We start from the raw sequence: 14,224 nt of genomic DNA on the forward strand, positions 1-14,224 counted from the left end.
CTGGGCAAGTGGGGAAAACATCAGCTTTGAACCCTTGTTAAGACCCAGTGGTAGTTGGGTGAACTGTGGATATTTTGATTAAATGAAATTAAATTTTGGTTCCTTAATCCTGTGTTGGTGTGTAACTGTGACTTTGGTGGAAAAAAAAAGAGTCCTCCAGATTAAGATGTTTTCACAGTATATTTTTATTTCACGCCTTCTGACAACCATCAATTCACAATGCAGATTTACTTCCTCTAACAGTAATGCACGAGCGCACGATCGATCTGTGTGACATCACGCCTGAGCACCAGAGCAGAGCACCATTGTCATTGTTTTACTGAATACTACCTCGATCAAAGAACAGCTTTCAAATCTTGCGAGGTTTAGTTTACACACTAACGGGATCATATTCATTTCGTTCACATTCAAATTTAATTTTATACTGCTTATTATGACTAGCAGTAACCTGGCTCCATCTGTGTTATGTTAAGGCAGTTAAACCTGAAAGATTATGACTCACAGTTTGAATTGTTTGCAAATATTTTCAACCACAGTCCATATCAATAAACATTTGGCAGTTAACAGCTATATTCAGGAAACTGTCCATGTGGACTCTGGCAGCCTTTTGATTTCACACTTCTCTCTCCAACTGCTTGATGTCAAAGGTCAACAAAACAGCCATGTCACCGGACTCCCCCAAGGCTGCAGCCAGTTTCAGTTGTTGGAGACCATTTCCGCTTGAAACGTCGCCCTCCCAGACTCTGCTCTTGTTCAGTTTCAGATCAGTTCGTGTCTCTCCCACCACGCTCACCCTCTGGGCCCCAGGGACCCTCACCCTGAAGCGGACCCACGAGAGGGGCTCCAGCAGGCCCACGCGAGGCTCAAAGAGCACACAACCTTTCCTCCAGGCAGAGTAGACACAGGGGAACGGAAGCACCGTCTGATCACAGCTGTTCCTCAGAACAAAGTCACACATGGGGCTGAAATCTCCACTAGGGGTGAGCCTGGCATACAGACCCAGCCGATACACCCCAGCGTCGGGTAGGCTTACGCTCACTGTCACCTTGCTGTCTGTGTATGTGCAGAAGACGTAGCGTGAAAGAGGGATGGCTGCTGTTTTGGTCTCCTCTCTGCTGAGCACAGTGTGAAGCTCGAGGTCCCGCTGGTTGTGAAAGGTGACGTTACACTTGCCTTGCTGGGTGCTCACCAGTGCTGTTGTGTGGCTGAATTTGGACAGCCCCGCCTCTGATGTGCGGGTCCCCGGCCCGCACGCCGAGCCCATGTTTGGAGGGAAGAGTTCATCCAGTTTGATCACCTTCCCTTTGCAATGCAACAGGAAGTTTGCAGCATTCTGGAACTTGACTTCTGTTTTCTCATAATCCCGCACAAACAAAGATAGCCGATAGAAACCACGCAGGGGACACAAGACGTGGCAAGTCAGGGCGTTCAGTTGAATCTGAGTAGCCAGGCACCGCTTGGCTACAGAAGCTTCCAGCTCTGGGTGGACCAGTTCACACAGAATCATCAAAGGCCTTGACGTCTTTAACACCAGTTCAAAAACACCTTCTTCCACCTCAGCAACCTCGCTGCCCTGGCTGCTGCCTGTGACGCCCAGGGATCCAGCAACAGGCTGCAGGCCCCAAGACAAGAAGGGGTTCTCTGGAATCTCCTCCATGGCCCTGGGGGTCGGACACTCAACCGTGAAGGAGCAGACCCAAACCAGAGGGGTGGTGGCCGATTCAGGTCTGGCAAAAACCTTCACGTCATACATACCACTTGCAGGTGGCAGGAGCTGCAGCTTCATGCTCCGATGGGAAACTGTTAGGAGGCCATAGGAAGAGTTGCTGGACTCTTTCTGCTCTGAAGCTCCACAGTGGAGAAGATCCTGGTGCTGAGTGATCTCATAGGTAAAAGTTACTGGCCTGGAGAAGCCGAGGGACACATTTGCCTCGCCATCATCTGAGGAGGAAATTGAAGAAGAAACAAAGAAAGAAAGACCATTTCTCCTTCTTGGACTAAAATTAAATAATCAGCTCATAGGAGGATTTATACATCAGTGTCCACTTATGAAAGCAGCAAAAGGGCAGACCTGTGACAATGTGAGAGTGATGAGGCTGGAGCAGCCTGAGCCCCATGGTGAAGAAGGCTGAGGTCTTGAAGACCCTCCTCTCAAACTCCTCCAGTGTGATGGGCAAGTCCAGGAGCTGCCATTTTTCCTCATCAGGGAAGTGTGACTCTATGAACTCCTCTGGGTCCGTTAGGAAATAGAAATCATCGAACCTTGGAGGCAACAGATGGAGACAGCAGGCTGGTTTGAGACTCAAAGTCGCTTGTGGTTTCAGGCGTATGTCAATTAACAAGAGATAACTTTTCTACAACACCACAACAGAATAGTGAATGCTGCAGAATATTTTTTAATCTGTCTTCTCTTTTCATACCTTTTGACAAAACTTTCATTTTCCATATCCACTCGTCCTGCTCCCCAGCAGGCGTCCAATAGGAACCACTGTCCTCCCAGAAGCACAGCGTTCCACAGGTGATCAGATTTCACATTCTTGAGGCTCTGGCCGTGGCGGTACCCGATGCCCTTACTGTGGCCTGGAACTTCTTGGCACTCAATGCCCACCTCTCTGTAAACACAAACCAAATAGAGCATGCTCAGTGCCTTTTCTATCTGGAGCCCGTAAAATCAAGTTGAAGGTTGTTATTTGTTTCTGCTGTCGGCCTAAAATTCCCTTGATTCAGTGCAGAAAATCAGTGCTGAAAATTTCCAGCTTGAACTCAGAAGGGGTCAAGGATGCAACGTGCAGCACGATGCTGAATGATGTGAATGGAAACAACGCTCGTTTTATTGAGTGCACTGACATTTAGATGAGTGGAAAAACTATGGCAATGCGGTGTCGTTATGTGTGATGTTTTCCTCCACATACAATAAATTCATATGACTGAATCTTATTTTATCAAAATGCTTCTTTAGAACAACAATTTCCTCTTGACAATCTGAGTGAGGCATGAGAGGCGTTATAGCACACTGACGTGGAGTTTTTAAAGCTTTTGGTTTCAGTTCATTTTAAAGCAGTTCCGCTCATATCTACAGTGCATTTTTGGCTTAGGTTGAAGATCTCATTTTGATTTTGATCAAAATTATGTCCTCTGCAGTTGGCAGTTATTTTCAGCAAAAAAACACCCTCTGTGCACCACCTGCACCAAACAGCAGGCAACAAAGTAACTCGCTGGTGAACATGGTGGCACATTTTACCGGAGCACCGAGCAGCTTTAGAGCCAGGTTAACCTTTCAACAGGTGGTCGGACACTGAACAGGATGTGTGTTTATGGTCACTGGTTTGCTCCGTGTTTGTTGGATTTATAAAAAGGCTAACACCTTAGCCATGACTACTTTATGTGGTGATATGTCAGCGGCCAAAAACATGAATGAATGCAATTTTAATTTACTTCAAACATCATTGCAAATGTAACTGGTAGTGACAGCGTTGCTCACATGTCAGGTCTAAGAAGCACTGAAGAGACACCCTTTGTAGGGCCATTGTATGAACCATCACACTGGTTGCACTACATGTATATATATATATTTATCTCGGTTTTTTTCTTCTTGTAAATACTTTATTCTTCATTTTTTATTACTATTATTTGTTATTTTGTATTTTGTATGGTGCACAGGAGAGAAAAATCCGGAGTCAAATTCCTTGTATGGTCACACGTACTTGGCAAATAAAGCTGATTCTGATTCTGATTCTTTTCCTTAAGGGCTAATTTATTTAAAGCTTTTAGTTTTGTTGGGTTTACCTGCACATCTCTGTACAGAGGCTGGAGTAGCCACAGCACACACCCCGGCCGGCTGCTATCACCTCCTCGGGGGAGCTCAGCTTCTCTGAGTGGCCCAGGTACCCGCTCACATCATACTCTACGAGGACGACATTCTTTTAATTCCAAAACAGGTTGCTAATACAACACTTGCTCTTAAACAGACAGACAGATGACCATCCTACAGCCCATAGTCTGATGTCTCACAGAATGCTGGGATTTAGATGTGAGTGGGTGTATTTGTAGTAAAATACCCACCGATGTTGTGGCACAGCCAGACCCAGATGGCACGAAGCTTCTCCAGCTCACTCCTGGCTCCTTGTGTAATCCTCTGTACTATCACCTTTACATCATACATGCACTTTTCCTTCAGCTGCAATACACACACAATAGATTTCCACTGTTAGATAACATTTTTTCTTCTTATAAAATGGAGTCGTCATTTTTTTCTTTTTTCTTGTTTTGTTGTTTTCATTTAGCTTTGGGTCTGTTTTTTTTCCTGCTGGTAGCTCTGTGTGGCTTCACAGGATGATGATGATGATGATGATGATGTGTTACACTAGTTTGTACTGTATGTGCTGTCACCTCTGTTCCTGCCCTGATGACATGTGAGTCGACCCTGCGGAAGACCTCAGAGTTAGCAAAAAGGTCTTTTCGACGCCTCCTCTTCCCTGCCGTCGCAGCACACGGTGACACACTCTGTCCCAGGTGTGTTTTCGGTTTCAGGTGCCTCTGTTCCTCGGCCTCCTTCCTCACAGCGCTCTTCTTCACCACGGTGATTGTCCTGGCTGCGCTCTCTGATGACAGCTGCCTCTTCGCTGCAGGACGCTGATCTTCGCTTTCAGCCATCAGTTTCTCAAACGGTCTGGCGAGCGCAGCGCTCTGGGAAGCTTCAGCACAGACCAGGACCTGAACAGCCGTCGTGTCTCCCCCAGGAGGAGGAGAAGGCTTTGGATTTTCCTGGGCCTGGTTCTCATTGTGTACCAGAGCTCCTATAACTGCAACAGGGCTTGATTTGCTCAAGATTGGATTCTCTTGAAGGTCTTGCAGTGTCAGGGCCTTCACCTGGATACATCCCTTCTGGGTCGACTCGTCTTGCTGAGAAAGGCGTGCAGCACAGGAGAAGGGGACCGAGAACTTCTGAATTGCAACTTTAGCCGACATCATGCTGGACTCATGGCGGCCTAAGCAGAGAGAAGGTAGATACTCGTAAAAAGACAATAGCCATTCTTTCAAGCTATTTGTAGCTAATGTTCTTAAACCTGTCAGCAGGTAGGACTTCAGTGCCCTGATCAATAGCTTTAAACACCTGCTGCAGGAACCCTTCACAACGGATACGTGTAGCACTGCTGCACTTTCTGCATTGTGTGAAGCAGAAGGTATATTCTATACAGTATATTCTGTGTAAGACAGTGATGAATTGGCAATTACATCATGTCTGTTCATGACCAGAAATTAACACAAAGGTTGGAATCATTAGTCACTGTCACAGAGAACAGCGCGAAGTCAAAGCCTCCACCAGATTAGTATGACCTTCTAACATCCTGGATGTGATGAACCTGCAGATATATGGACAACTGAACACGTGAAGACATTGGTGAACGTATTTTGTCTGAAATTCAGTAATCTGTTGAACGATATCTTATTCTTTTGAAGGGATAGTAAGTTGGCACAGTGGAGACACTGACCGTCCTTCAACCAGGCGACCCAGGCTGTGCTGGCAAGTCTCTGCCCAGCTCAAGTGTCCTTCAGCAGGCCACTAAGTCCTATCAGCTCTGTGGGCGCTGTGCCACAGCTGACCCTGACCTCTGACCTTCCTGGAGTGCGACTAAACGTTGGAGGAAATCCAAACCCAGTGACAAAATAAAATCATTTTTCAGACTAGTACTCATCAAATCATTTAACATTTTGTGCTAAAATGTGATAACTCTTCAAAGTGTCAGATTTATGTCACAGTCGCAAAAGTAAAAGAACGTAAACCCCGTGTAGGTAACCTTAACAGTTTAGGTGACATCCCTAAAAATGGTGGAGGCTTTTACTCACCCTGTGACGATTTAAAATGCCTGCTGGATGTTTGCTGGAGTGCCGGGCAGAGATGTTTCCACTGTGTGTTCTCAGTGGTCCCCAGTTGCAGGGGGAGGCTTATATACTCTCCCAGTGGCTTGCCAGGACAGGCCCCAGAATAACAGGCCTAAAAATACTACAAAGCAGTTAAGACCAGCCAATAGAGTAAGACCCAACTCAGGAGTGTGACGTCTGTGTGTGTGTATCTGTAAGTGTGTCTGACTTACAGATGTATGTTCTCATGTGGTTGTGTGTGTGTGCTCTGTTCATGCATTTCGCTAATCAGCGCTCACATGAGTGAGTGTGAATGTGAGTGTGCCAGGCTGTGTACGTCAACATGTGTGCATATGGATTGTGAATGTGAGCGTTTGTACGGCGTTGATGGGCGGGTGGGACGTGAGCACGTGCTGGGTGCGACCCAGGGGTCAGATTCAGCGAAGAGTTGGTCTTTCAAAGAAAGCGGCCGAGGGGGTTTATGAAGGACCTGGCCTATGATAACAACCACATCGACATCAAACACACACTCGATTAACGCGTCTCACACAGAGATACACACAATGTAATCCATCTCAGATGCATTTTAGAAGGCACCCGTCTGAATGCAGATCACTTTTATTAGATCAGAGATGTACAAAGGAGATCGTGTGAAATCAGTGTTTGGATACGAACCAGCATCATGTGCAGCGACTCAATACCGCTTTTCACTGGAGAAGGCAAGGAAAAACTCCTTAAAAATAGAAGACTTAAAAACTAAAAATAACAGTTTGGGAGCAACAGAACAAAGCTGTCAACACTAGACTGACATGCTAGCAGGTTAAAAAGTTAATGTGGTGAACTTGAGGTGAATAAACCCTCTTGTGGCCCTGGAGAAAACTGTCCAAAGTCAGCTGGTGCTGAAGATGAGGGTTGTGAAGTTAGAGGGAAGTGAATTTACGCTCCTCATCTCTGCTTGAGGCTGGATACTTTGGTAACCATTGTGAGTTCAATAGCGTTATTGGAGTTCAGTACTCCTGCCGTTAAGTGCTGGGCAGGTAGCGCGCAGTTAGTTTATCAGCACTTCCATCGCTAATTACTGCCTGCTACAGTGAGATTAACCCAAACGTACAGGTTGTAGGCCATGAAACAACAATGCGGTGAAACAAGCTACAGAAGGTGATAATACAAATGACCCCTTTCTTACTACACTTTGTAATTTGGCTGTGATTTTTACCATGTAATGGGTGTTTTGAGACTTAGTGGAATTTCTAAGAAAAATATTTGAATATTGGTAAAAATGTAACACTGAGCAAAATGAAGACATGCAGGGGGAAGCAGGGGGCACAGTGACACAGTCCCTGAAGGCAGCTTTTGTCCAACTGAACACCACAAAAACGAAGAGAATGAAGGAGAACTTGTGGGGTGAGTGCTGTAACATATCACCCCCACAGATCCATTATTACATAACACTGCCATATGTCGGTGTTGGTGCTGATGTTGACTCGTGGGCGCGGCGGAGGGACAGCCACCTCCGCCGGTGGTGGATCCTGAGCCAGTTGACTGTGAAACCGTGCAGTAATAATGCCATCTGGAACAGCTGTCAGCCAAGGAAACTCACTCTGGCTTATTAGGGAAAGCGGGATAGCAGGGTGGCTGGGTGGGTGGTTCAATCCAACTCAAAGAGAGGTGAAACACATGGAGGGGAGATGTCAAGCATTGATATGGCAAAGAAATGAAAAGGAAATGACTGCAGGCTGAAAAACGTTAATCTGCTTCCAGGCACTACTGAGAAAATATGGATATCAGAAGTTTTGGGGGGTTCATGAGCTGTCTGACTGTTATTGTTTCAGCAACCACTCACTCTATTTAACCATCAGTCAAACGAGGTGGTTTCTTCATTTTAAAGGTCCATTGTGTATCATTCAGCGACAGAAAGGGAATATAATATTCAGAATTATGTTTCATTAGTGTATAATCACCAGAAACTAAGAATCACCGTGTTTGTGTTGCCTTAATGAGCCTTTTATATCTACAGAAAGAGCATCTCCTCTTCCACGGAGTCTGCCATGTTTCTACAGGAGCCCAGAATGGACAAAACTGTCTCCAGAGAGGGCCTTTCACAGTTTAGTGGACTCCATAGCGGAGGGTGAGATGAGCAGCATTCAGCCTCAGGCAGTCTGTCGCCACTCCACGATATGCCACTGAAATCTTCACGCTATCTCCACGCTTCATCTTTAACGCAGTTTTGTAAGCTCCAAAGCTTTTAAGTTCCTACATGAAACTGCTTACAGCAAAGGTCTGTGGATTATCTTCAGTAACTGGGCCATGATTTCTAAAGACAGTCATTACTGTTGAGCTTATAAAATGTTAGGGGTTTTTTGTTGTTGTTTGGCACTTGGAACACCACAGGTGATGTGTCATCTAGTTTCATTCTATTAAAGAGGAGGCCGACATCTCCAAGACTCTGCAGCTCACACTGAAACTCTCTGGGTGATAAACAGCATAAACAGCACTACAAGGAAGAGCAAACATGCATTTTTGATTTTGGGGTGAATTGTCCTTTTAAATTCAGATTTGCTTTTGTTTCCAAGGTCAGGAATGAACTTTCACGCTGAACTTGTCAATTTAGGTTCAAACAAATCTGAACTGCAATCTAAAAGTGCTTTGCGAGTTCAACACAAGCTAAAGGTATTTAAAAATAATACGTTTGGAAGTAAAAAAAAAAGAAAAAGCGCGACAAATTAATCAGGGACACGGGTAAATAAGATCATTTGATCTTTGGACTTGAAAGTGGCTAAAGTTGGGGTGTGTTATCAGGGGGTCCTGTGTGTGCACAGCACACTAGCTAAATGCATCCTCGCCGTGTTGCTTATAACTGGAGGCACAAAACCTGTTTCCTTCAGATCTAAGGGACCAACTGGGTTTATTTCCCTCAAACATATCAGAAAGATATTTTGGCCTTTGGCTGTTATGTGATTTGTAAACCAGCAGAAGCACTTTTAAATCTATGACTGACTTGGAGCTGGTGTAATGCACTCAGTTGTTCTTGTTATCGTAGCGGCAGCAGTCAGAATGTGTTGCGGTTGTCTTTTTTGAGAAGATCAAGAACAAGAGCGCGTCGCACCCTGCTGGAGATGAAGGCACGAATCAGTTTCTCTGAATCTCACATGGACATGAGACCTTTGATTGTTGCTATTTGTGGACGCTAAAGGCTGATTGAGTCGTTACTGTGGCTGGGCTGTGCTGATGCAGCAGCTGGAGCTACAGTCTGAGTCAAACAAAAAGATTTCTGAAATGGACTTCAGTTTTTATAGTGGAGTAAATTAAAAAACAGTAAGTCACAGGGTGCAGGATGACTGCTATGATCAATAAAACAAAAGCTTTCCAAGATAGGCTTAATAGGCTTTGGAGTCTCTGACTGAAACAACCTTTGTAGTTAAAACTGAAAGTGTGCTGCACAAAGCACAAGTACCTGAGGGTTCGACCATGAAATAATTAAGAGCTAAGAACTCCCAGAACTCAGCTGATAGCAGTTCTCACTACAACAGCTGGCGAGTGTGGCTTAAACACAGCAGAATGTGGACAGCTTGCCCCCCCAAAATAAAACTGAATAATGAATAGGTTGTGCATTGTAAGTTTGATACACCGACGGTAAGCAAACCCTGTGCTGATTCATGTGGGTGATTTTCTTAGGCTTTCCTATAGTCTTTGTCCTTTTTTTGTTGTGAAATATCGCACCTTTGCCTCTGAAAATGATGTGAATAAAGTAGAAGGTACATAAGACTGGTCACAAGTGGTTTAGCAAACACTCAGGAGGGTCGGCAGGCTCACACTGCTTCAAACACAAGTTGTGAAACACTGACAGACGCCTGGTTTAGTCCTGACAATGTTACATAAATACTTACCTGCATAGCTGCCTGCATGTACAAATACATAACAAACAAAGAGGAACAAGTTTTACCCAAACACGATTCAAAAAACTTCATGGCAGCAACAGAAAGTCTTTATTTTCAACATTTCATTTAGTTACAACATTAACATTCAAGTCAGATCAAAAGTCAGATGGAGTTACAGGGTTTCAATCTGTTGTCTCATTTTAACTTAAAGTAACTAAGTTTACATTTACACAAGTACTGTAGTTCAGTACAGTCTTGAGGTATTTGTACTATACTTGAGAGTCACCATATCTTATACTTCTACTCCACCACATCTAACTTTAGCTACAAGTCACTTTTCATATTTAGTTTAAAGTGGAGGTGAAATAAATAAAATGTCTTCTTAAACCTTTTACATCACATCTACTGTCATATTGTGTATTATTGTGTAATCAAATAAACCAGAATCCAGTCGTGTTTTTACTGTCATCTGGATTTTAGTAATGCAAAATATAAGTGAATTCTGGTAAAATAAAAGATCAGATAATAAAGATAAATTGGTCAAACTGCCCCTCACATAAATAAGTTAGTTAAACCACTTACATTAAAATGATGAACACATTAATTATATTTAAGCACACATTATTCTGACGTATGACAGTCTGCATAATGAGTGTTTCAAATGGACTTTGATGTTGATGCTTTTGTATTTCAGTATAATTCTTGACTTTTCCAATAGTATTGCTGCACTATTTTTAATGAACATCTTGGCTGTTGTTCCACCTGTGCGTATAACTACGTTTCACTGAGGTAGAATTACTGCGCTGTCCAACAATCACACCGGACACTTTGTGACCGTCCATCACCGGCCTGGACAAATCAGCGGTCTGGTGCCTGCAGCGCGTGGTGGGCGGGGTCTCCGCTCCAGTCACTCTGCGGGCGCGTGCTGTCATCCACACCTGGTGGTGGCCGTTGATTACCTGGTGACGGTAACGTTACTTTTTTCCATGTAGCGGCCGGACAAAAGCGAGAGAACAGCTGCGCTTTGAACTGGTGTCGCCTGGACCAGCCGGTAAGGGACGATATTTGGACGTTATCTGGAGACCCGGGGTGGGGGACAGGATGAAAACTGTTAATGACGATGGAGAGGTGACGGAGGTGTCCGTAAACCGATTCACCAGAGGTAGGATTCAGCTTAGTTCTCTTTTAAACTTACTGCAAACTGTTGTCACGCGTGGAATGTGCCATGACATTTATGGTTTAGTCGTGAGGGCTGCGTTTGTCCCTCAACTGTATCCAATAATAATCACAACAACACTAATTATAATTATATACACTACTGTGAGGGCAACGTGCATAATGTCAGGTAAGTTAGACAATCAAACTGCATGAGAACTGAGTGAGGGAGGGTGGAGGAAAGGGTGGAGGGAGGATGGATGGAGGGAAGATGGAGGGAGAGTGGAGGAAAGGATGGAGGGAGGGTGGAGACAGTCTTCTTAATTAAATGGGACACACAGACTGCTCCAGAGGAGGGCCATTTTACTAAAGAGGAAAATTAGGCAGCGTGGAAACAAGACCTGGTGGTTGAGGAACAGCCTCCATGATGGAGTTCTGGGAGGTTTTGGTTGACATTTCTCAGTTGCGACAGTAATTTAGCAACTGCTGCAGTGGAAACCTGCAAACTAGAGATGTGCTCGTAGTTTAGGAGGGACTGAAAAATATGAGCGGCCTTTTGCAGTTTAGTTGCACGTGTTTGCATACCCGACAGTCAGTTCACATATACACGCCTTAAGGTGTTGACATAATCACAGATATGATGTAGGAGGGGATATGTGAGGATGGATTTGGTTATGGATGGAGGAAATGTTGAGCACACAAGCACAGTAAACAGCGTCGCCGCTGCCAAAACACATGTAAACAAACAGTTTTAAATAGAACAAACAGTGAAATGTGGCATCTTGAAAGCATTGTGCTGCTAAATGTTTGACTGGGACTGCAGCCTCACATTTACATCTCAGAGCACACGCAAAACATTAAAACATTTACAACATTAAAACACTATTTTAAAGGTGCAATTTTCAAAATGTAGCAACAAGTTTACATTAAAACATTCAAAACATGAACTAACTTTATCAGCAGACTGTGAAGAAACAACACTGAAGTTTGTATGCTAACCAGCTAGCCTCAGCCCATCTTGTAATACCACTTTGTGCCTCTAGAGGCGATAGTCCAACACCCCCCTGTAGTTTCACAAGCTCTCAGCCTTTTGTCCAACAAGTACTCAATAGCAACTCACAAGATGTTTTTTTCACTAAACAGAAAAACACAACCGAACAGCTCACCAAACTAATACAACCTCAACTGCCTTGTTAGCTTATCTTAAAACATACTTGACTCAGACAAGATATAAACGGAATATAACTCGCCAAAACCATCTTGATTTGTCTTTTCACAGTCATGTTATGTTACGATAAATTAAATATTTTTAAAGTTTTAAAGAGAATTGGAGACGTGACCTCGGCTTTGGTGAGAGATTGTTGTTTTTGTTTTGTTAACATTTTAAGTAGTTAATTTATTAATAAAAAAATAATCAGTAGTTGACAACAACTATTAGCCGTAGAGGAAAAGTGAAAAATAAAAAAAGTAAATGAAGTATAATCTTATAAAATGTTACTTGAGAGAGTTAGGGTTTATTTCATACTGTAAGCTTGCGGTGGGTTTAATTTTTTTCTGCCTTTTTTGTTTTTTTAGTGCTTAGTACTGACATCAAAATGAAATCAAGGTGCAATTGCAGCACTTCACAGAAGGAAACACTATTAGCCTTTTGAACCCTCCTTTGCCTTATCTCATACTTTTAATTGGTTGTAGAACAGAGGCTTCATAGTCCTGAATGCTTGCAAAGTTCAGAGTTGTTTAAAAAAATCAGCATTCCTTTGACCTTGAATTTCCCCAAACAAGCGCTTTTTTTCCCTTTTTTTTAACACATCATCCAGCGTGTATTGTGTAACTGTCTCAGCCAGGATTACATCTTTTTTATATGCCATTTGGCTGGCACTTTCATCCTGAGCTCCTTATGGACTTGGGAGTGCATACCATGTTTTTTGTTTTGATCCGGTGGGAGTCGAGCCTCCATCTCTGACGCCGTTAACACCGTGTTCTACATGTCGACCTACTCAGGAGAAAACTCCCATGACCCTGCTGGTACTCTACAGTACACATTAAGCAAAAAACAGCATGGAGGCCAGACCATATGGGTTGTTATGGGGATGGGAGTCGAAGGTTGGTTCCAGTTGACTTTCCATCCACTGGAATCTCAAACCTTCCAGCTTATCGAAATCGGCAAGATTGGATTTTGATCAGTTTCATTTTAGCCTGTTCTTATCTCGATTAAATGATGAATACATTAGCACTTATGCACATCTCCAGTTTGAAGACGTCATCTGAGGCCGTCAGAAATTCAATGTTTGGGACATTTTTTAGATCAAACAAATAATTGTTTAATCCAATTGTTGTTTCAGCAGTTTTTTTAAAAATAAAGGACAAATTTGAGCCAATATGTTGCAACACAGCTGAGTCAGGCAACATTAGAATTCACAGAGTTAGAAGAACCTTTACATTACATTACATTTACATTACATTAGTCAGTTGCTAATCCAAGATCTTTAATATATTCTGAGTGTAATCATGTTCTTATTGATATAACGGCCCATAATATTGTATAAGTATATTCAGAGTACATCTCTGCGTATCAGCAGTTTATCTTAGCTTCTCTGGCTCCTCTGTGTTAAATAACGGTGCCAGTGGTGTGTTCATGGACACGTGGGAATTTGGTTCACAGTGTTAATTGTTTGTTAAGTGTCATTCATTAACTGCTGTCTGGCGGGACTGCAGTACAATCAAGTAGCTACTGGTGAAGACATTAATCAATCAGCAGCTCACTTAGCTTCCAGCTCCCTCAGTCCCACTTTATTTGCCCAGTCAAGTAGACACATCACTGGGTGAGACTGGCCTAAAAACGTGAACATCCAATATAGGCTGAATGGATTGAATGGAATGATAATAAACAATAGGATCTTATCACATTTTCAGTAACTGCCTTAACCTTGTGTGCCTGAGTCAGCAGTTTATGATGATGTGAAAAAAAAAAAACAACCGACAAACAACCGACATTGAAACCAGATGTTAAATCAGTTCTGTGCATCTGATACTCACCAAAATATACCAAAATACCGTATATGTAAGATAGACAAATCAGATTGATCAAAAACAGACTTGACTTACTGCTGGTTTATCAGACGAAAACTTAAACTACACTCACTGCATCATGGCTACCTTGCTAGTACCTGTTTGGACCCCCGTTAGCCCTCAGAGCTACCGTGTCATGATAGCATCACACATTGCTGCACTGAGATTGAGATTTGGTGATTGTGGAGGCCACTTGAGCACAGTGGACTTGTTGTCATGTTCATGAAACCAGTTTGAGCTGATCTGAGTTTTGTGACATG

The 14,224-nt window shown here is 43.4% G+C and overlaps 2 protein-coding genes across 4 annotated transcripts in view; one reads left to right on the forward strand and one right to left on the reverse strand.

The window, feature by feature from the left end:
- Positions 1-160: 160 nt before the first annotated feature.
- ky (kyphoscoliosis peptidase) lies at positions 161-5,908 on the reverse strand. The gene is made up of 7 exons (XM_046412162.1): positions 5,848-5,908; positions 4,390-4,988; positions 4,063-4,177; positions 3,787-3,904; positions 2,421-2,612; positions 2,072-2,262; positions 161-1,941 (listed from the first exon to the last, which is right to left on the reverse strand). Exons 2-7 carry the CDS (start codon positions 4,969-4,971, stop codon positions 614-616), a joined length of 2,526 nt encoding a protein of 841 aa, XP_046268118.1. The 5' UTR covers positions 4,972-4,988; positions 5,848-5,908; the 3' UTR covers positions 161-613.
- A 4,659-nt stretch (positions 5,909-10,567) lies between these two features.
- The window catches only part of slc4a11 (solute carrier family 4 member 11), a 95,449-nt gene continuing 91,792 nt past the window's right edge, over positions 10,568-14,224 (forward strand). For 2 of the 3 annotated variants that reach the window (XR_006845337.1, XM_046412083.1), the window contains exon 1: positions 10,569-10,902. Coding sequence is in view for 1 of the 3 variants with exons in the window: in XM_046412083.1 (XP_046268039.1) it covers positions 10,842-10,902 (61 nt within the window). In the remaining 2 variants the exon portion in view is untranslated. Of the gene's footprint in view, positions 10,903-14,224 lie in introns of all 3 variants that reach the window. The other variant, XM_046412086.1, reaches the window with a different exon arrangement.

The sequence above is a fragment of the Scatophagus argus genome, chromosome 15 (genome assembly GCF_020382885.2).
Source record: "Scatophagus argus isolate fScaArg1 chromosome 15, fScaArg1.pri, whole genome shotgun sequence".
NCBI lineage: Eukaryota > Metazoa > Chordata > Actinopteri > Scatophagidae > Scatophagus > Scatophagus argus.

What these genes read in the sequence shown, in the direction of transcription:
- ky (XM_046412162.1), bottom strand. Translation starts at nt 4,971, where the DNA reads ATGATGTCGGCTAAAGTTGCAATTCAGAAGTTCTCGGTCCCCTTCTCC. An exon ending in CTCTGTACAGAGATGTGCAG is followed by an intron (nt 2,613 to 3,786) that starts GTAAACCCAACA and finishes TTGTGTTTACAG; the next exon opens with AGAGGTGGGCATTGAGTGCC. An exon ending in TCACTCTCACATTGTCACAG is followed by an intron (nt 1,942 to 2,071) that starts GTCTGCCCTTTT and finishes TTTCCTCCTCAG; the next exon opens with ATGATGGCGAGGCAAATGTG.